At 43.6% G+C, this 21,551-nt stretch overlaps 1 protein-coding gene across 2 annotated transcripts in view; it reads left to right on the top strand.

Annotated features, from left to right (window-relative positions):
- LOC142576275 (abasic site processing protein HMCES-like) overlaps nucleotides 1–21,005 on the top strand; it is a 50,595-nt gene extending 29,590 nt beyond the window's left edge. For both annotated transcript variants that reach the window (XM_075686335.1, XM_075686328.1), the window contains exons 7-9: nucleotides 4,977–5,086; nucleotides 16,164–16,250; nucleotides 20,085–21,005. In XM_075686335.1, the coding sequence (XP_075542450.1) occupies nucleotides 4,977–5,086; nucleotides 16,164–16,250; nucleotides 20,085–20,163 (276 nt within the window). In that variant the 3' untranslated portion in view covers nucleotides 20,164–21,005. The remainder of the gene's footprint in view (nucleotides 1–4,976; nucleotides 5,087–16,163; nucleotides 16,251–20,084) is intronic.
- Nucleotides 21,006–21,551: the final 546 nt, after the last annotated feature.

Below are 21,551 nucleotides of genomic sequence, written 5' to 3'. Positions count from 1 at the left end.
ACATGCACAATGTATTTAAGTATATACACAGGACAAAGTTTATTAGATTTATGAAAGAGGAGGAGGTAGCCAATTAACAATTATTTCTGAAGGTATGGATAGCCTATGCCTAGAGAATGAATATGTTGGTGTATGTTCACCTTGCTTCAAATTGCTTCGCATGCTTTTTTGACCCTGAAAAAAGCCTGCAGAATTCACTGACCCATTTGGCAGAATCTTTTATCAACGGCGTGTGAAGAGCATGTGAATGATATTTGTTTCAGTATTGCTTCTCTTTCCAGTAAGCAATGCTAATGACTCAAAAAGAAATAATTTTAATAACTTACAATATTTATTAGGGGTAGAAACATCATCAGTTGCATGCAGAGGTCATAAATATATACAGGGTGTCCCAATTAACTATGGTGCACCAAGATTTAAAAAAAGAAAGCAATTGCGTTACTTGAAGAAAGTCTAGTGCATATTGTTTCCAGTACAGTGGAGTAGCTGCCCGTAATTTTTATCATTACTGATAGTTATTTAAGTATAATTGTAAATAATTATGTAACTAGAGACATGCTATGCTAATTATCAAAGTGTCAATGAGGGATTTGTTGGCACAGCCAAGGGACATCTCTAACTTCGCTATTTTCAGCGACATACTAATTGCGTAGTAATTTTTTCCGACTGATAGATAAACCTCGCGAAATATGGAGAATACCACGTGACTGCACTCTCATCCGGATCATAAAGCAGTGCCCTCGAACGAATTTTTTTTTTTTTAATTTTTGGCTGCCAAGTAGGGAGTGTGGCCCTTACAAAGGGGCTGTATGGTACCACAAGCATGGCCTCATGTCGTCTTGTGATATTCATCCTAAGCAGTGCTTGTGTCAAGCATGTTTACTCAGACAGGTTTCTGAAACAGGCAAAATTGATGACAGCAACATTGCTGAAAAGTCATGTTGAACTAAAAGCAGTGTGTACATACCTTGTCAGTTTTACTGTTCTGAGTTATAGAAGTGCTAGTGTACTGTGTCTAAAGGTAAATGATCTTTAATGAAATACAGATGCATCCCCCCGAAGGTGTGTTTTACACAAAGGGCAAAGGCTAAAAAAATGTATTACGCCTCCCTTTCCTCTCATTGGTGTCCTTTCCTTCGGATTTTTATGAATTTCGTAGTTCACAGGCTGGCAAGTATGCATAAGGTTGCTCATTAACAACTTGTTGGCCAGTAGGACTGTTATGGAAATGTGAAATTGTCAGCACTGTTATAAGGACATAGATGCTTTTATTTAAAGGGACACCAAAGGTAAAGGTTAAGTCAAGCTAAATGGGTAGATTGATGCTCGAGAACATCTAAGCTGGCAATATTATTGCGAACAAAGTTTTAGTAATCAAGTAATTGAGGTAAATGCAAGGCACGATTTGCGACTCACCCAGGACATTCAAATACTAGCCTGCTGACGTAGGCACGCCTCGTTATAATTCTGTCACTAGTACTCATCCTCTCTTATAATACATAAAAAGATCATTGCATTGCATTATAAGATGGAAGGAAATGCTACTTGTCCAGTTCTATTCAATGTTCAAAAATAGAACTCCTTGACGTTACCCTTGACGATGATGCGAGCGGTCAAAAGGTTTCGTTATCGCTCGACTCAGCATCGCCTGCCCTTTCGTGTTTCAGTAGTTTCACTGTCGCGAGTGTTACGCTGGTTTTGCTGGACCACGAAACCCACACTAACTGTAAGTAGTGTCTGAACAGTCCATGCCACTTGACTGAAGGTAGCTGCAGCGGTAAATCCAACGCTCTGTCTTGGTTCGGTTTCCTACATAGCCACGCGTTTGTGTTTTGCGTAAAAAATGTTAACACCATCTGTCGGGCACTGTTTTACTCGCCAACGGCAGTAAACGACGGTGGTGGGTTGTATGCAACGTTGCCGCCCCCTCGCATGGGGGTTGGTGATTTGAATTGCGCTAAGACTATGCGGGTGCTTCAGATGCGATTTTCTCTTAAACTAGGTCTTTTATTGGCACTTAACAAGTGCTGCGAGATTTATGGAATGGTACTTTAACACTCCACGTTGACTTAATATTTGCCTTTAGTGTCCCTTTTCTTCTTACCTTTTCTTGTTTTTAAAGCTGCAATTAAAGTTCATAAGCCACTGGCTCTCACACTACTGCTGCACTCTATCCTATACTCTACTGCTACCACCTCGCCACCACATACAACTGGTACTGTAGACTCCTTCACTCTGCACATGTGACATGCTGTTTCTTGGTGCACTCTTGTGCACTGTCACGCCGTATTCCGGTGAAACAATGCACGAAACTTTAGTGCCCAATTCCGGCATACAGTGTGAACAGCTTGAGCGTCTGGCTGGTGGTATATGCTGTACCATCTAATTCCTAAGAGCGTCCATGACAAACCGTTGCACATGTTCAGTTAAGGGGCTTGAGGCTTCGTGCCCTGCTTTTACATTATTGGCAGTCGCTTAGTGTATCTTGAGCATGAAGATTGATTACTGCAAGTCTGTGATCCCGTACAGTGCTTATTACTGGACACCACTGCAAAGAAATTGCTTTTTGTTCAGAGGCATCTGCTTGCATCCAGTGACTAGCATTTAACTAAGTCAAAGGATCCCAGCACTTCTTCGACATACTGGCAATTGCTGATGAGCTGAGTGACTGCCAAGAACATAAGGGAAGGATGCGAAGCTGCAAGACCTTTTACTTGACCATGCACGGTCACAGTCAGACAGGGTGGCACATATGTAGTACAATGCAGAATAATAAATTGCTTATGCTGAAAAAACAACTGAAATGGAAAGAACATGAAAGAATGAAAGAGTGGTACGCAGTGGAAGCTGTCAATGTCCAGAAACTGTGGCATTAGTACTTATTAAAGGGACACTAAAAGCAAATACTAAGCCGACGTGGACTGTTTATCTACCATTCCAGAAACCTCGCAATGCTTGTTTCGCGCCAAGAAAAGGCTTAGTTTACGAGAAAATTGCATCTAAAGGGTCTGAATGTCTTTTTCGAAATTTAAATCTCCTGCCACCCAAGCGGGGGGAGTGGTGATGTTGCATGCGCCATCACCACTTTTTGCTGCCGTCAGTGAGTAAAACCCCGCCCGACAGACCGCGTTACCGAGCCAAGACAGAGAGGTGGATTCACCGCTGTAGCTGCTTGGTCAAGTTTCATAGATCGTTTGGGCTTCCCGCGACATCATATGGAAGTTGAATTCTCTGCTACTTGCAGTTTATGCGAGTTTCGCAAGCCAGCAAAACCAGCGCAGCACTGCGCGATAACAAAACTAGTGAAATACGAAAGCGTGGGCAGCATGGAGTCAAGCGAAACGGAAACCTTTCGACAGCCCGCGTCGTCATCAAGGGTAATTTCAACGAGTTCTTTTTTCTAAAAAATAAAATAGAACTGGACAAGTAGCATTTAATTTCGTCTTATAATGCAATACAAGGGTGTTTTTTGCAACGTATGGCTGAGTACTAGTGACAAAACTTAACTGACGAGTGCTTTTGTCATCGGGCAAGTGCTTGAATGTCCCGGGGGAGTCTATAACCGTGTCCTGCATTTGCCTCAATTTCTGTATTACTAAGGCTCTGTTTGCAATAATATTGACGCCTTAGAAATTCTCGCGCACTAATCTACCACTTTAGCTTGACTTCATATTTGCCTTTAGTGTCCCTTTAAATAGTCAGTGGTGCACATTTCTTATTCGCTGTATAGGGTTGACCCGCAGCACTGGGTCAGTGTCTATGGCTTACTGCTGCTGAGCACAAGGTCCCGACTGGGAATTTGCAGCTGTGGTGGTTGCATTTCAGTTGAAGCAAAACGTGAAAATGCTTGTGTATTTAGTCACTGGTACTTTACAGTAGAACCTCGTTGATACATTATCGTTACATGTGATTTCCCAGTGCCAAAATTCGCGATAGAGTGCACAAGAATGCCCCACTATATATTTAGCGTCGGTTCAGTACAATTGGTTCATACATTACATTACATAATTACATTACAGTCTGTTCATACATCCCAGGAAAACATAATCTTTGGGTATTAACATTCAGTACATCGCCAAAACGCAACCGTATGATACATTTTCTGCTGCTAGATCCCATGTAAATAAGATAAAGGTGTGAGGTGCGCGTGATAGAAAACAGTACCGCTCACTGCTGCAGGTTCCCCGCAATACTTGCCTGCCCGTCTCACATAGAACTCTGACGAGCAGTCTGTTTTCTTTTCTGGTACCAGCAAATCTCCTCCTGGGTTGTTCATAGCTATCGCTGCCGCCCGTATTGCGATAAGCATTTTCACCTCTTTTACAGAGCAAGGGGCGCAGTGTCGTTGGAAGTATATTGCAAGCTTTTAATAGGTGATAAGTCAAAAGCACCGGAAGTGAGTGTCACATTTCACTTTTACAGCATCGTAATCTGGTGTCACCTATCAGGCCAATTTTGTTTCGGTTTTCCATCAGTGTATTGAAACATTACGCAATAGAAAAGAGACAACATGCATCTTGGGTCGCTTGGGCCTCACCAGTTCGACGCACATTGGTGTCTTGTGCTGCAATTATTTGCGCTGAGTGGACACATCAAACCTTCCCACCAAAAATGCCCCCTCAAAGAAGCTTCTGACTCGGGCCGAGTTAGAGAAGCCCAAATATAAGCTTGCCAGAGCCTCAAAAATGACAGCACGCTTCTCGGGCCGTTTGGTCCCCACCAGCTCGGCGCGCGTCGGTGTCTCGTGCAGCAATGATTCGCGCACCGTTTCACATTCCGTAATGTCAGCTACAGTTGAGCCTGTCAAATTTTTAGTGACCTTGGGTCATATGTTTTTCCAGTTGATACATTTTTTCTTGCATTTTTTTGCAGAATGTTTGGACGAGATTTTACTTTGGATTATTTACTTTGTGTATTGTGTGCAAAGCCACTGCTGCTGCCTTTTACACTGTGTAATTGTGATTTGACCTTTACAGCTCATTTGCTCGATCCAGTTTCCAAAGACACTTGAGTGGCACCGGGTGCCAGACCTGGTTGGCAACCCCAATAATAAGGGCAGGCAGTGTGTCCTGCCCTTCTACAAGCCGTGCGTATCATCTTTGCACTTTCTCTTTAGCAAGCCTTATTTTTTTTTCGATGCCTATCATTCTTCAAGCCAAACCTATTCATGTCCTAGCTTGGGAGTGCATTCTACACATGCTGTCTAGCAGATTTCCTGGGGGATACAGAAACTTCAGTGTGTGCAGGGTTGCATCCATTCCTATCGTCACTGTAATTACTGGTGCTTGGATTTAAAGTATATGTGCAGGTGGTGTAATGTGTCCCAACGACAATGTCTTCTACGGGTAGCCTACCTTGCAGGTAGTTTGTGGGACCTGGTTTCTGCAAGCTTTGTTGTCCTTAATTACCAATTACAAGTGTCCCGGTGTTTTACAGATTGTGCCGGCTGTACGAATTTTTTCTTTAAGCGTCTCATTATTGAGTGGACACGACATTTGTGCTGTGCAGCCTTTCATACTTGCTGATGACATCTTTACATCAGCAAAGAGCAGAGCAGTTGCAGCATCCTTTTGCAAACATCTATTTACTATAAAATAGGTCGAATATGAATATAGGTTGACTCCTTATATGGTGCTCGCCAAAAAATAAATATTTACTGTTCAAACATAGGTCGAAGTATATCTTATTAGAAAAACAAGACTGAACACGACGCGCCTGTACTTGCCGTAAGCTCAGCTATTAAATCTCGCTAGTCAATGCGACAAGCTGCATCCTCGCCAGACTGCCAGAGAAGTCATCCTCGGATGCTTTACAAGTATCCTTGGCATCCCAAACGACATCGTCCTTGTTGCCATCAAGTATGTTGGACATGCAGCATACCTTAAATCCATTCTTGATAATTTCCATACTGGCTTTACAGTGGACGTGACGGAGGAAGTCCATTAGCTTGCTCCTTTTGGTAGCTTTGTTCATGAATATAGGTTGATAGCTCATTTTGGGTAACATCCTTGAGAAAAAAACCTCAACCTATACAGTCTAACCAACATCCATATACAGTCAACCAACGATCGAACTTTCTCTTAAAACGAACGAGACCTGTGCGACCGCCAAAATATACTTTATCTTAATGGCATAAAATTGCAGATATAACAAACGTCTTTGAGCCCTGCCGATCGGTTACAGCGAACGGATGGCGTAAACCCGGCGCCGCGATGCAAGATAACGACGAACTCCGACCCCTTTGCGCGTGCGGTCTGCTTTCCCAAGCCTTCTCTACCCATTTTGTTCTCCGCCACCATCTCCCTGCCATCACACACTGCCCACGAGTGTCGGCGTGTGGCTTCCAAGTTCGCGCTCCCGCCTATCCTCACAACTCCGCTCCCCTCTCCTCACTCTTTCTTGCAACTCCCTCGCTGTCTCAACGGGTGCGCTACAGTATCAGCTAAACTTCAGAAGTTTCATTTTCTGATCGTTACCGCAAGGCAGGCATCTTCACACTAGTCTCCATGCTTCCGCGCGTCATTCTAGTCGGGCCTAAGTTGTATTCAGGATGGCAGACAGGAATGCCATGCCTGCAGCGGTCACGAAACGAAAAGCACTAGACATGGCAAAGAAGCGAGCCATTTTGACGGAACTGTCTCAAGGTGCTAAAAACTGAGTTGGTGAAGAAGTACAACATGTTGAAATCAACCATCTCGACGATTCTAAAGAACAAGGAAAAGAATGCCGGCTCTTACATCAACTCGACGAACAGAAAGCGCCGGCGGAAGGCCACCTATGCGGACGTAGAGGATGCACTGCTGAAGTGGTTTGTTGACTCACGGGCTCGCAGCATGCCAATGAGTGGACCAATGATGCTGGGCAAAGCCAAAAACTTCGCGTTCCTGCTAGATTTTCCTGACTTCTGCCCAGGCAATGGCTGGCTACATCGATTCAAAGTGCAGCATGGGATTGTTTTTAAATTGATTGTCGGCGAGGCAGCTTTGGTAAGTGACTAAGACGTTGCCGCTTGGCTTGTAAGAAACCGAGTCATTATTGCAAGCTATGCGGAGCAGGATGTGTATAACACAGACGAAACTGCATTATTTTATCAGATGCGGCCAGAGAAGACGCACGCCATGAAAGGCGACTCATGTGCCGGCGGCAAGCACGGTAAAGTGCGCATCACAGTACTTCTGTGCGCTAATATGGGCGGCAGCGTCCGGCGCGTGCCTTTTGTAATCGGAAAATCAAAGAAGCCATGTTGCTTTTGCAGCTATGTACCCATGCGCTACAGGCAGAATACTAAGGCGTGGATGACACGCACTTTGATCACAGATGGCTAGGCGAGGGTGAGCATGACATGCAGAGGCAAGGCAGGCATACGTTGCTTGTGGTCGACAACTGCTCCTGCGCACCATGTGCGAACTTCTCTGACAGCAGTTGCTCTACTCTTCCTGCCACCCAATACCACTTCAAAAATGCAGCCACTTGATTTGGGCATAATACGCGCATTTAGGGCATAGTATAGGCACCGCATTGTGGAGTGCTTGCTCATCGCTGTTGACTGCCCGGTTGCCAACTTGCTGCTTCAAGTTTCACTGTATTCAGCCTTTGAGATGGTGAAGGCGGCCTAGGCGAAGGTGATGGGCGCTTAAGGCCCAACCAATGGCATGCGTTGGCACGCTTCGGCCCGCGCTGACAAGCAAATGCGTCGGTTGGAGGAAAAGCGCACGCAACCGCTGGACAGAAGCTCTGACGCGTGCCGATGCTCACTCCTCGGCTGTGGTGCACTGTTGCTGGACTATTTTGTCTTCAACTGTCCAAAACCGACATAACACAACCTGCTGGAAACTAAGCTTGAAACAATAAGTTAGTGATCTGTATGCTCTTTTACATATGAAAACCACATTTGACTGATGAATGTACGCCTGCCGCGACAATTTCTTTTTGCCTTTGAAGTAACAATGGTGCACAAAATATAGACATCAGTGCTCGCGCGTTGCCTGTCTACAAGATGGCTTTGCAAACACTTGCACCACCACGCCAAATCGTTTCAAAAGCTGTTGTACGATTTCATTTTTGATAGCTCATTGCGTAGTCAACTATGTAAGAATTAGGCATGCAAAGTATCACTGAAAAATCTGTGTTAGAAATATTGTCCTGCAGTAGTGACGGTGAAAAATGACGCAGAGTCAAAACTGGGAGTTTCAAATTTAACTCTTTATTAGGCGAACTTGTGCCCAGTAAAAGCAACACTCATTTGCAACAATAGCGGCGAGCAAAGTCAGCGACCGTCGAAACTCTCATCTGTGGGCCAAGCGCGTCGGCTTTCATACATCAGTCATCGAAAGTTCCAGCGTACTCGCTGGTGCCCACGCACCTTCAAGAAACTACTGCACAATTCGTGTCGCTTATGCAATCAGATTATACAAGGTTCGTTAACAATAGACAACCGACAAAACCATCGATAACATTCGTGAAACTTCCGATACATGCAGGCACGTCCTGTGCCGAGCGATAACGTTTAACATTTGTTAGCGGGTGAAATACGGCCACCAGATACAGATAAAAACGTATCCATGTCAATATAATTATGCTTGTTGGTGCATGAAAGAAATGTGAAAAAGTGGGTTCTGAGGAAATCAGCAAGAAGAATTGAAACCCCTGTAGCACTCACCAAAAAACATCTATAATAGCTAAAATTTACATAATTCGTAGCTTGTCTCCTCGATTCTTGATTCTGTCAAATCTTTCCCATGAAGCACCTCATTTATTATTCTAGGTTGTTTTGAAGCATCAACACTGCATCAGGACACCTTCACATTGAGTGTATTGCTAGAAAAATTTTCACGGTCTAACGGCCATGTTCTATTGTAACTGGTTTCAACATGTCAAGTCTGTCTTTCTCGACATTAATGAAATGACATACTGTCACGTAATACAAGCTTGACAATCGGAGGGTTTTAATAGGCGTCTTTCGTTGCCCTTTGCCAAGTCGTACTATGGAAGCACTTATTCGAATGTATGGGGGCAGCTCGTTTGCATAATATATATATATATATTGTAAACAGGTTACTTTCAGAATTTATACACTTCAGGTCGCCAAAACCCCCAAAAATACCAGTTTATTGTTTTCAGCCTACTATAATGTTTTGACTGAGAAAGACATTCAATTTGTTCTGTGAGGCATGTAATAATTGCTGTGGCATATTATTTTATTGCACAACACTGGATACAGTAGCTAAGCGTTATTAAAACTCGGAAGAAATTAATAGCACAATGCATATGATGAGGCACCATTTTATTGCACTTTCTTAATTCATGCCCTTCTTTAATTGCACAAAAGCTACTGCACTGAAATAATATACTAGTACATACTTAAAAAGCACGATTTTATACTATGTCAGTCATTCAAATGTTTATTATAGTGCCCAGCAACACCTAGAGAGCCTTCATACTAGTGCACTTAAAAAGCAATATGTGAGACAGAATGTACAGAAAACATGAATGTGGTAGACAAAACAATGCGAGACAGAGAAACAAATAGGCAAAAAGAAAACGAGGAAGGGTAAAAGCGAGTTAATCATACATAATTATCTACAGATACACAATCAATTCTGAAGTATGTCAATACAGGCACAATGCTTATTATGTACATGTTTTTGGAGTCTGGCTGTACGTAGCACTGTCTTTAATCGTTCGCCGAGTGATAGGGGCTAAGCTCTGCTTTCACTGGCTCCGCGTCATGATGGCACGTCATGTCGTCGACTTCTGGTTCTCTAGTAGCGAGCGCGCAAAGCCTCTCCAAACTCTGCCAGCTGCTTGGCAGTCGATCACAAGCGAGAGCTATCGAAGCAGTGTGCATTGCGAGCATTCTGTCGCCGCGCTGGATGTATCTGGTATTCCGGTAACCACAGGCAAGCTGGGCGTTTCGACAAACGGTGGAGGCATAAACTCAAGCTGATGAAGGAACTTTAGCGTCAACATACGTGAACGGCCTGATCGTTCTCCATGGTCCAGCCACCAGTTGGCGCAGAGCCGAACCATCCAAACAAAGCGGTAATATTGCTCTAACCAAGTCTAAAACATTTTAAACATTTACAAAAACAACCTGTTGACGATTACACTCCTGCGAAAAATTTACGCCAGCAGCAAAGAAGAATACATTTCGTTACTGCTATTGTGTGTGGTTGAGCTCTGTGCCACCAGGTGGCTGCACCGTGCATACCATTCACATTTCTGCTTATCCCGTTAAATGGCGCGGTCAAACCGCCAGGCCCGTCCCCTTGCGCTTGCGTTTACCCGAATACTGGACTCGCGAAACGCTATTGCGATAGTAATGCTCCGGTGTAAAGTGACGGCTGCAAATGCGCAAATTCTGGCGCCGATCACATAGTGGCAGTTCGATACACTGCAGCCAGTCCGCTCGTCTGCTGCCTTGCAGAGGAACATGATGTCGCAGCTTGACATATTGCCAGTCGCTACGTTTGCGGTCCACAATGTAACAAAGTCGAATCATAGTGCTCGAGAAAAGACTGAGACCGACTGTGACCACGGAGCTCTTGTCAAAATGGAGCACGTTGTAACACAAGCAGATGATGCGTGCTGTGTGGCGGATGTGCTTAAGTGTAGTGAGAAATTGTTCTTGTGCATTCTGTTTCTGTTAATTTCTTTTTATAGGAACAAATTAACTAACATTCCAACTATTATGAACATCATTTGTTCGCCATAAAGTGGAAAAATTACCGATGACGCGCCCTGGGCAGCCAATCGGAGGACAGCTCGCCCTACTGACGTCAGTTGGGTGATTTACGTCATGTGGGTAGCTTTCTACTAATTTGGTATCGTAATCGATGCTTCGCCTTTCGCATGAAATTGCGACGCTTTTATTTATTGCAACTTTAGTTAATTGGGAGCAAATCTTTTATTTTTCCAAATGAGAGAAAGTTGTATTTCTGTATAGAAGAATGAGGTGTGTGGTACTGTAAAAGACTTTTCTTTGTTTAGGTCACGGCAAACGAGTGCACGTTACAATCGAGGCCGTTTCTTTGTTCTTTTTTTTTTACGAAAAAACGTGTGGGCGTTACAATCGAGGGTGCGTTAGAATCGAGTAAATACGGTACTCGCATAATAAATGCACCCCCAACTTTGCTCTTGAAAATTTGGATTTTTTGTTTCCCCTGCATAATAATCGAGCTCCAACTTTGCTCTTGTGCAGGCCCACGATCGAACAGGCGTGCCATAGTTATTCAGAGACTACAATCTTTTACTTTTGCACATGTACTTAAAGCAAGCGCACTTAATCTCAATGCAGTTGTTCTGTAAGAAAAACTTAATAATGCCACGTGAGAAATTCCGAGATCACCTAAACAAAATTCTATAGCTAACTTGTATAGGCTGCACTTCCACGCTAGAGGCAGACATGCTGTGGTGGCGCACCGGCACGTGCAGTGAGATTGATGACTGAGAAGCTGATGGCAAGAGAACACTGGCGGCAAGCATGCAGTAAGAACCGGCTGCACATGGTCACGGTCACTTAGGGACCTGACGGAAAACGCAACTCAGCTGTGATAACGCTAACCAAATGCTTGCCGTCAGTGCTGGTGCAAGGGCACCTTACAGACTGAAGAGAGAAAAAAAAAAACCAGAACTGCTCTCTACAACAGCAACTTTACTCAGTTTACGGACTTTGACGTAATAGAGCACGCACATGCAATGCGCGGCAGAGTGCGGTGCACAGGAGAGTAGAAGTTGAGGAGGGGCAGCCAGCACTTGGTCAGCATAGTGGGCATAGTGTCAAATTCGTGTGTATGTTGCTCGCTTTTCTTTCTGTCTTTGGTTTCGTTATATGCAATGGACCACGAGTCCAGTTATATCCCTGCTGCGGTACAGAGAGTTTATCGCTTCACAAAACTGAAATGCTGACAGTCAAGTGAAGAGGTGCACACAGTGTACTTGTCAAAACAACAGGTGCCGAAAAGCAGTGCTTCAACGTGATACATTAAAACCTCGTTATTACGTACCCGCTTAGTAATTCTGGTCTAAATATAGTCGTGATGAATCACCCACCCTGTTGCAATAAGAGCCTTCGAGATTCACTTCCAATAATTGCTCGGAGGTGCATCTGGGAAGTGCAAATTCGCAGTTCTTTCTTGACAAACTAGGCAAGTAACAATGGTAAGGATTACTTTGAATGATTCGGGCAAGAAAAATTCAATCCCTCTGCAAAATTTTACCAAGAACTGAGCTGCGGTACATGAAAAATGTTTTTTTTCTGCAAGAGAAAAGTTAAGGACCCTTGCTTATAGGACCCTTGAAATTATAGGACCCTTGCTAACGGCACTCTCAGTAACAAACAACTTAAAGAAGTGCTGACTTACATCATTTTTCTAGCTTTGATGTGCGATGAGTGAATATTTGTACATATAGGAGAAATTCGGGAAGCTTTCACAGCGTTTTCGAACCTAAAATGGCAAGAAAATGCTTGGTGTTGCTTGCGCCTATCACAACGTCCAATGCAAACACACGGTGGTAACAGATGATAGTGGAGTCAGCGCGCTTTCTACCGGGTTCCTTAGCGGGCTGCCACTAATAGCCCATGGGACTTCCTGAGAAGGTCCATTAATGCGGCCGGAGAAATTCAGACTTCTTCATAAGGATTCCTTTCTTCTTGAAGCTCGCATAGTCAAAGAAATGTTTACCGCATATTCTGCTGTCTATTCTGATCTTTTACACAGGTTACAATTACGTAGCCTTGTGACATTTTTCTTTATGCACAGCGTAAGTTTCGAGTTAGGCACTCGTACGTGCACATTCTGGCATAAAGCAACAAACCTCCAGATCTCAATAGAAGGCCTACTGGGTCACAGACATTACTCAACCTTCTGTTTTCGTCACTGGCTGGCCAAGTAGATGCATAGTTTTGTTGGGAAGTGTGTGCAGTTGTGGGGGCCACCGCTTCAGTGCCACCCAGTGGAATGGCGGAACAGCGGTGGATGACAGAACGGGCAATGCTCCGTTTCATACATAGCAGGCAACGGTATGAAGGCTAGAGACTTCTCTCGCGAATCGCATTTGCAATGAAGAAATAGTGCACAAGAAGCAGAGAAACAGAGGGGCTCCATTTTTTTTAATCACGACCATATAAAGCCAGCAGGCAGTGAAGCCAAGGAAAGCATAAGGGTCATTAGCTGTGGTTGAAATTAAAATGTAGAAAACAATGAGGAAAAAAGAAAATGAGCGTGGATGAAAACATAACTTGTCGTCATTGGGAGATGAACCCACAACCTCTGCATTACGCATGCGTTGCACTACCAAATGCGCTACGGCAACTGCCATCAATCCATCCATGGGTATTTTATTTATGTGTACTAGGCTTAGCCCGGGGAGTGTTAGCTGGCACCACTCGGGGCCATAGCAGGCGGATATTGAACATGCTTCTTTTTGCTCGATAGCATCACATAACACATGAACTTACTTAGGAGAGCAGGTGTGGCATATGAAAGGTGGTGGGTCTGCGTCATGTGAATTGACTTGATTTAAAATTAGGTCTCGTACGTTTATGTAGCAAAATATGACGTAATTATAATGTAGAAGGCATCATAGGTCCTAACCTATTTGCCACCAAACGAGTGGAGTGACACATTTCTGCAACTAGCAGCCAAAGTCTTATTCATGCGACCAAAAGAGTATGTTGCATACTGGAAGCACGCAGGTTCACAAATATGCTTCACATAACCTGATGTCTGCAAGTTGTAGTTGTAATATATGAAGTAGTTCCATAGAAAGAATCGCAGATCAAAAACGGCTGCACTGAGAGAAATGCAGAGAATTAGGCTCCTGTTTACCTCAGTCGATGCTCGTTACAGCAGACAATAATAATTCATTGAGAAATGTCTGTTACATTCAAATTGCATACGATCCAAAATGAGGGCCACGTTATGTTGAGAAATTGTGGAACTTGGCATGTACAGCTGTCTAAACCGAAGGTAATGGCAAAAACATTAAAATTAAAATAAACAAACAGATTTATGCGGTAATTGCAAGAACACTAATGGCTCACTGGCTTGATCTCTGCTGTTTTTTGGGTGTTGGTTGTGGATAAATGGCAGTTTCCCCACACAACGTCTAGATTAATGGCTGTCACAATGTGTAGCCGGCCAGCAAGCTCACTGGCCGTGCCAGCCACCTAGCCTGAGCACGTCACTACGGCGGGGGACACAAACAAACATCAGCTGCATGTTTGCGCACAGCTATGCAAACAGCTACAATGGGGAGCTGGAAAGCTACAGAACAGTGTTCAGTAGAATAAAAAAATATCTTAATTTTACCTTTCACAACAAACGATGACCACTGACAAACCTGTAATACACAAATGAGAGCTGCGATATGGGGCAGGGTCAACTTACTGCCCGTGTCCGGCCGGAGCTGCACTGCGTTATTTAAGATGGCTGAATTGCATCACATGCTTTGCACTCTAGATGCTGCATATAACAGTCTATCCTCTCTTTTTGTAAAAATTGATACGTTTTACAATTGTTGGCGGTTGTTTTTGAAGTGCCATATGCAACGACTTCACTTAATGAATTAGGCCTAGTGGCATTTTCGGTGGCGTTGATTTGTGAGGTCAACCTGAAAGACTCTTCGTTAGCCGGCAAGGCTTTGTGCGAAGCACACCGTTATGGGAAGCTTGCTGCTAGTAGGTTCGTTCTGTAAGAAGTGGTGCATTTTCGCACATTCCGCAAGTGAACAGAAATAGTTATTGTGTGCAGCGCACCGCCACATGCACACATCGCTGCAGCAGAATACATTGTTTTTTTACCGTCTAGACATAATTTTCACAGGCAATTGTCCGCTGGAGCCCAAAGTCCATTTAGCTGTGTCTATTGAAACCAAAATTTATTGCATGAATAATGTAGGCATATAATATGTATGCTGTAAAACTTTGCTAATTTAGATCTCATGGGACCAAAAAAAAAAATATCTGAAATAACAGAATGTTGAATTATTGACAGCATTAAGAGAACACTACACAAATGCTTACATCAACACACTTTTATTTACTGAATGTATCAGCAAATCCTGCTTCTCTTTTGACAAAAGCAGTATGGAAGCTGCAATTCTTGGCATCTCATTACTGATTAGTGCTCGCAGAAGCAAATGCCTCGTGACTTTCGTCACAGTCTGGCTGTAGCGAAAAACCTGAGTCTTCATTTTCACTACCGCTGGCACATTCTGATGATTTTTTTTGCCATTGAGCTGGTCGGCAATCAATCATCCATCTATCACAATACAGCCAGCAGTTTTGATGCCAGCATGCAGGCTGCGGCAGAATCACTCTTTAACCTTGACAGGTTTCGTCATGCTTGTGACGTTGCGTTGAGTCAAAACAAAAATACTGCTCGTTGCAACCACCGTTGCTATGGGTGTGATCGTAGATGGCTACTAAGCAGTTCTGAAGGTATGCGGCCAACATGCAGTACTATCCTGGGCATTGTCATATTGTGCTGTTGTGTCAAATTCTGTACTGGCGGAATTTTGAGGCAATCGGAGCATCTGTAGCAGCCCTCTAGGCCAATTATATATGACAAGATGGTGAATTTGACAATATGGCGAATTCGTCTATATTCGGAACACAATCTAGTGGAACTCCTTACCGGGCTTCTATAGGAGCTGCCTGTGCTTACTCACATTCAACTGTTGACATCACAGCATAATATTTCAGTTTCTGACCCCCCCTCCTTCCCCTACCCGAATAACTGTACAATGGACCCCACTTGTTAATAACATTACCTTATGTTACCACTTCCAAACTTTTTTTGGTAATTTATAAAAATTACTTTATTTCATTCTGTTTTGACATGTGTGTTCATTCTATGTGTGCATTACTTCTATTGGTTTTAGTACACTCAGTTCCTTTAGTTGCATTGTGCTGTGTCACTGTATGAATGTACCTATCTTTTTTATGTAGCATCACATATGTTTTTGTAATGTCAAATTGTCTGTTTTCTTTACCTGTACGCCTATATCTTATACTTCAGTTTGTATGTCTTGCTGTGTTTGTCATCTGCCAGTGGCGCCTTGGCTTTGTGAAGCTGTTTTACCTATGTAGTTTGAGCCAAGGACTCTAGTGCGACACTGTAGCTTGTGTTTTTTACTTGTCTCTATTGCAACACTTGCAGAGATGTCACTCCACGACAAACCATGATGGATTCATGGCTGAATCGTTCGAGTACATCAGGAGGTGCGGGGCCCAGTTCTAGCCGCAGGTAGAGTAAGCCTTTTTTTTGTCTGTTTGCTGTTGTATAGTGTGCAGGCCTACAGTGCTGACATGCCATTATTTGAGAGGTGTTTGTGTGTAACCTGCCTGGGTAAAAAGTAGTGGTGTGCGAACATTCAAAACTTTGGATATTTGATTTGAATTCGTTATTATTCGATTCAAAAGACACTTTTACTATTTGAAATATTTTAACCTGCAAGCAGTGCCATTGTCGGGTGAAGCATACTTACCATGCAGTGAAGCACATAAATAGTAAGAAGGGAGCGCTGTTGTGGGCTCCCTGCTGGTGCTGATGGCTACCTGACACTATCAGCTCAAGTACCCACACTGTGCTGCCTCTTCATGCACCTATTCAGTGCCAGCTGCCAGGTGGAAACCGGTGTTTGCTACTAATCTGGCTAAGTGCTGAAAAACAGTTTCCAAACTACAGGTTTGACCAAGCTGCAAGCTTGGCAATGGTTTTAGACCCTCGCTCTAAAGAAGTTGAGTGCCACCAGTCTGCTTCAATAGCAGACTGGATTAAAAAACCTGACTCTAGAAGAAGCAAGAAAAATTTTAACACCAAGGAACCCAGATATGTCCTCAACAACAACAAAAAGAAAAAAAAACTTCTGAAAAGGCACCATCCACATCACGGTGTATAAATATGATGAAAGCTGTGCGAACGGTGCCAGTCCCAGCATACCATTTTAGCGTGCGCTTCAAGCAGTTTCCGAAAGATGGTGCACTCGTGTGGGGGCCATCAGCAAATGAGAATGTGGAGCGGGCATAAAAGACGTGAGCCGCGAAGGGCACAGACCATTGAGAGTGGCCCCTTCAATGATGTGTGCGTGGGAAACTGGTGCATGCGGACCCGCCCGACTGCTTGTTTCCTACTGTCGTCTGCTCACGTTAGCTCTCGCTCGTGCTCGTTTGGTTTGGTCTCGTTCACGCTTGTTTCAATTGTCATGGTGAAAAATAAACAGGTGAACAGGTTCACAAAACGATTCATACCATAAGAAACCATGCAAAAGCAACGCACGTATACCAGCACAAAGCACAGAAGTACTTGTAATTGCATGCAACGAATGTGAACGATGATGTGATGTCGAAGTGGCTTCACCCTTTAGAACGGGCTGGCGGCCCCGAACGTATAGCGCTACCCCTCGGAGGATGGCCGATACACACACAAGTTGTCGACACGCTGTCGGCCATCTCAGCACAGCAAGGCGCCACCATTTGCACACCTCTCATAATATTCTTACACCGTGATCCATGTCAGTGCTGCCCAAAGCCTTTGATAAGCTTATCAATCAGCAGCAATTTTCACTTGCTTGTGGCAGCAATTTTCACTACCACAAGCACAGGTTGAAAAATATGTGCATTATGAAATTTTGGGCTGAAAAGAAGATCCGCGAGAATGGTGCTGTAAGCATGGTGCCCCACTGTTGGCTCAGCTTGCAAGGAGATACCCGTCAATAACACACTTGCGTGCCTAGCGAGCAACTCTTTTCAGTGTCTGAAGGAATTGTCACATGCAGGAGGTTGTTGCTGCTCCCCGAACATGTTGGGCAGCTATCCTTCCTTCATGACGCCATTAAATAACTGTAGTTACGACGCTGTCAAGGCAAAGGTGTTGTACCAAATAATTTTGTTGACCATGAAGCATAATTTTCCTGTACGATATTTGCTTTGCAATAAACTTGATCATTTCCATACCTCTGGCTGGTAAAAAGAATTGCATTTTTGCAAAACCAATAGTATGAGTATTAAAGGGCCCCTGAAACGGCTCGTTCAAATTTTGTAGACGCTAAGGGTACAGCTAAAGTTAATAATTCGCACCACAATTTGTGTGAAGCGTCTTATATTAAGAGAGCTACAGACGATTACAAGTTACCCTCCTCCATAGTCATGCATTTTCTTCTCAACTCGTTCGCCAAGTGACCGGGGCTAAGCTCCACCTTCACTGGCTCTGCGTCATGATGGCACGTCGTGTTGCCCACTTCTGGTCCTCTAGGAGTGAGCGCGCAAAGCCTCTCCAAACTCTGCCAGCTGCTTGGCAGTCGACCCCAAGCGAGAGCTATCAAAGCAGCGTGCGTTGCGAGCATTCTGTCACAGCGCCGAACGTGTCTGGTATTCCGGTAACCACAGGCGAGCTGGGCATTTCGACACAACGGTGGAGGCATAAACTCAAGCTGATGAAGGAACTTTAGCGTCGACGTACGTGAACGGCCTGATCGTTCTCCATGGTCCAGCCACCCATTGGCGCAGAGCTTAACCAGCCAAACAAAGCTAATATTGCTTTAACCAAGTGTAAAACATTTTAAACATTTGCAAAAACAATGTGTGAACGATTACACTCCTGCGAAAAATTTACACCAGCAGCAAAGAAGAATACATTTTGTTACTGCTTCTGTATATGGTTGAGCTCTGTGCCACCAGGTGGCTGCACCGTGCAGACCATTCACATTTCTGCTCATCCCGTTAAACGGCGCGGTCAAACCGCCAGGCCGTGTCACCAGGCCTGGCGCTTGCGTTTACCCGAATACCGGACTCTCGAAACGCTACTGTGGTAGTAATCCTCCGGTTTAAAGTGACGGCTGCAAATGCGCAAATCCTGGCGCCGATCACATAGCGGCAGTTCGATACACTGCAGCCAGTCCGCTCGTCTGCTGCCTTGCAGAGGGACACGATGTCGCAGCTTGACATATTGCCAGTCGCTACATTTGCAGTCCACAATGCAACAAAGTCGAATCATAGTGCTCACGAAAAGACTGAGACCGACTGTGACCACGGAGCTCTCGTCAAAATGGAGTACGTTGTAAGACAAGCAGACGACGCTTGCTGTGTGGCAGAAGTGCTTAAGTGTAGTGAGAAATTGTTCTTGTGCATTCTCTTTCTGTTACTTTCCTTTTATAGAAACAAATTAACTGACATTCCAACTATTATGAACATCATTTGTTCGCCATAAAGTGTTCGCCATTACCGATGACGCGCCCTGGGCAGCCAATCGGACAGCTCGCCCTACTGACGTCAGTTGGGTGATTTACGTCATATGGGTAGGGGCGGTTGAAAATTCCGCCGAGCAGTATGCTGCGATCGACAGCGATGTACGTTTTTAAAACCTTATAATAAATTACACGCTTTATGCTTAGCACTTAGATGCATCAATTAATGATCAGAAGGATCTACTCTAACGACTCACTATGTTTGTACAAAATCGTCGAAATGTTATCAGGGTACCACTGCAGAACACAAGTCAGGAGTTAAAAATTTCAGTTCTAGTCAACGTTGGCGGTCACATGATGGTTGTAAAATGCTGCTGAAAGTGAGGCAGGACAATTATTTTGTTTGCAGCAACAATGTTCACTACTTGACTTGCGCAGATGAAATCCAAAAATCACTCCATCATTCAGAGTCCGATATCGGTCACTATGCGCTTGCTGTTTGGGGCCCATGGCAGTGCCATGAAAAGTCCAAATAATCAAGCGTGTGCAAAATGTTGACGTTTAAAAATCAGTCAGTGGCTGTGTATCCATAATGCCCCCTCAAGTTATGTGGAAAACTTCAAACACACAATAACTTCATTTATCCTGCAGTGAGGTAGTATGTAGCTTAATAGTTATACTGTTCTGCACAGTCAAATAAAGAGCATCTTAGCCTGCCTATATTTAATCTTGTTAAGGCCTACTAGGTTGTTCCAAAATACCTTTGCTCACTTCGACCCCTGCATGTTTTGTTTTGTTTTGCACTGGTTTTATTGTAAAAAAGGATTAACTAGTTGTATAGCCCCGGTTTAAGTTGACCCTAGCTAAGACCTCTGGACTCTTTTAATTTCATGCAGGTCACGAAGCCGATCACCTGTCAAGGCTGAAGAACCAGGGAAAGAGGCAGTGGACTTCCATGGAAAGTCTTCAGCTTAGAAGCAGCCTCTGCCACCATGTGCCTTAGGGCTGGTAATGCCAGTCCGTGAAGAGTCTCCATCATTTTTCTTTTTTTTTTCTTTTTTTTCTTTTTCTCTGTTTTTTTTTAGAAAGTTTGACAAGGTGTTATTGCCAGCTGGGGCATTAGCACTACTTCTTAATTTCTGTTAACATTAACTTGGCAAGTACACCCCCCCCCCCCTTCATTTTTGTGCATGTGTTTTAACATGGAGGGAAGGGAAGGACTCTACCCTGCTCTCTTTTTTTTTTCTTAGTTCCCTTAGTTTTCTCTTCTTTCTTTTTTCATTTTAAAGAGAAAGTTTGACAAGATGTTCTTGCCAGCTGGGGCATTAGTGCTATTTAATTCCTGTTCATGTTAATATGGCCAAAGTACCCCCCCCCCCCCCCCCTGTTTTTGTGCCTGTGTTTTAACATGGAGGGCAGGGAAAGACTCTCCTCTGCTCTTTTTTTTTTCGTTTCTCTTTCTTTCTTTTTTTTAGAGAAAGTTTGACAAGGTGTTCTTGCCAGCTGTGGCATTAGCACTACTGAATTTCTGTTCATGTTAACATAGACAAAGTACCCCCCCCCCCTTTTTTTTTTAAATAGATGCATCTAAAACGATGCATGATGAAGTACAAAAGCATCTGTGTGCTGCAGTAATGTTACATATTCTTATGTATTTTAATATTTTAATGCATGTATCCTGCTATAACCTCACTGTGATATTTTTAAACTATAAGCCAGAGTTTTATTTATTTGTATATCTAACACAATGTTTTGTGTAATTGACAACGAGTTGTGCTGTTGTCTTGCTGCATTAAATTCTTCGTTTGTTAAAAATATCCTGGGCCACTCTTTATTACTGTACTGCAGAGTTTTAGTACGAATGTTTTCAAATGAAGATAGTAGTCTTTGATTCCACTGGCCTTACTTTATGCCGACACAATATTTTTGCCGAAATTAGCATAATAACTGCAGTTAGGGTACACTTTATTTGGGAACAGTATAAGTAAAGAAATAGTATTTAGCATGGGTCATTGTGATTTTCATACACACGTAGCTTGTAGCAACACGTGCAGACACATACACTCTCAGAGAACCATTGACGGTGTGTATGGCCTGTGCAGGTAGTGAAGTTTTGTATTAAAATAGGGTGCATTTTGTCAGCTATTGTTTATTGTGCTTGAAGCTCCACTCACTGAACCTCATTGTTACAAAATTATTAGTTCAACAACAGTAGACTCCCATGATGATGAACTTGGAGACTATAAAGGTCTAGTCATCTTATCAATTTATATTACAGAGGCTTTGAAATGGATTTCACCAAATTTGGTGAAATTTACCAAATTTGCAGTGGTGTTGCCGACCAACACAAGTACAGAGTGTAA

This window comes from Dermacentor variabilis, chromosome 1 (genome assembly GCF_050947875.1).
Source record: "Dermacentor variabilis isolate Ectoservices chromosome 1, ASM5094787v1, whole genome shotgun sequence".
NCBI lineage: Eukaryota > Metazoa > Arthropoda > Arachnida > Ixodida > Ixodidae > Dermacentor > Dermacentor variabilis.
This window is presented reverse-complemented; position numbering and strand designations above follow the sequence as displayed.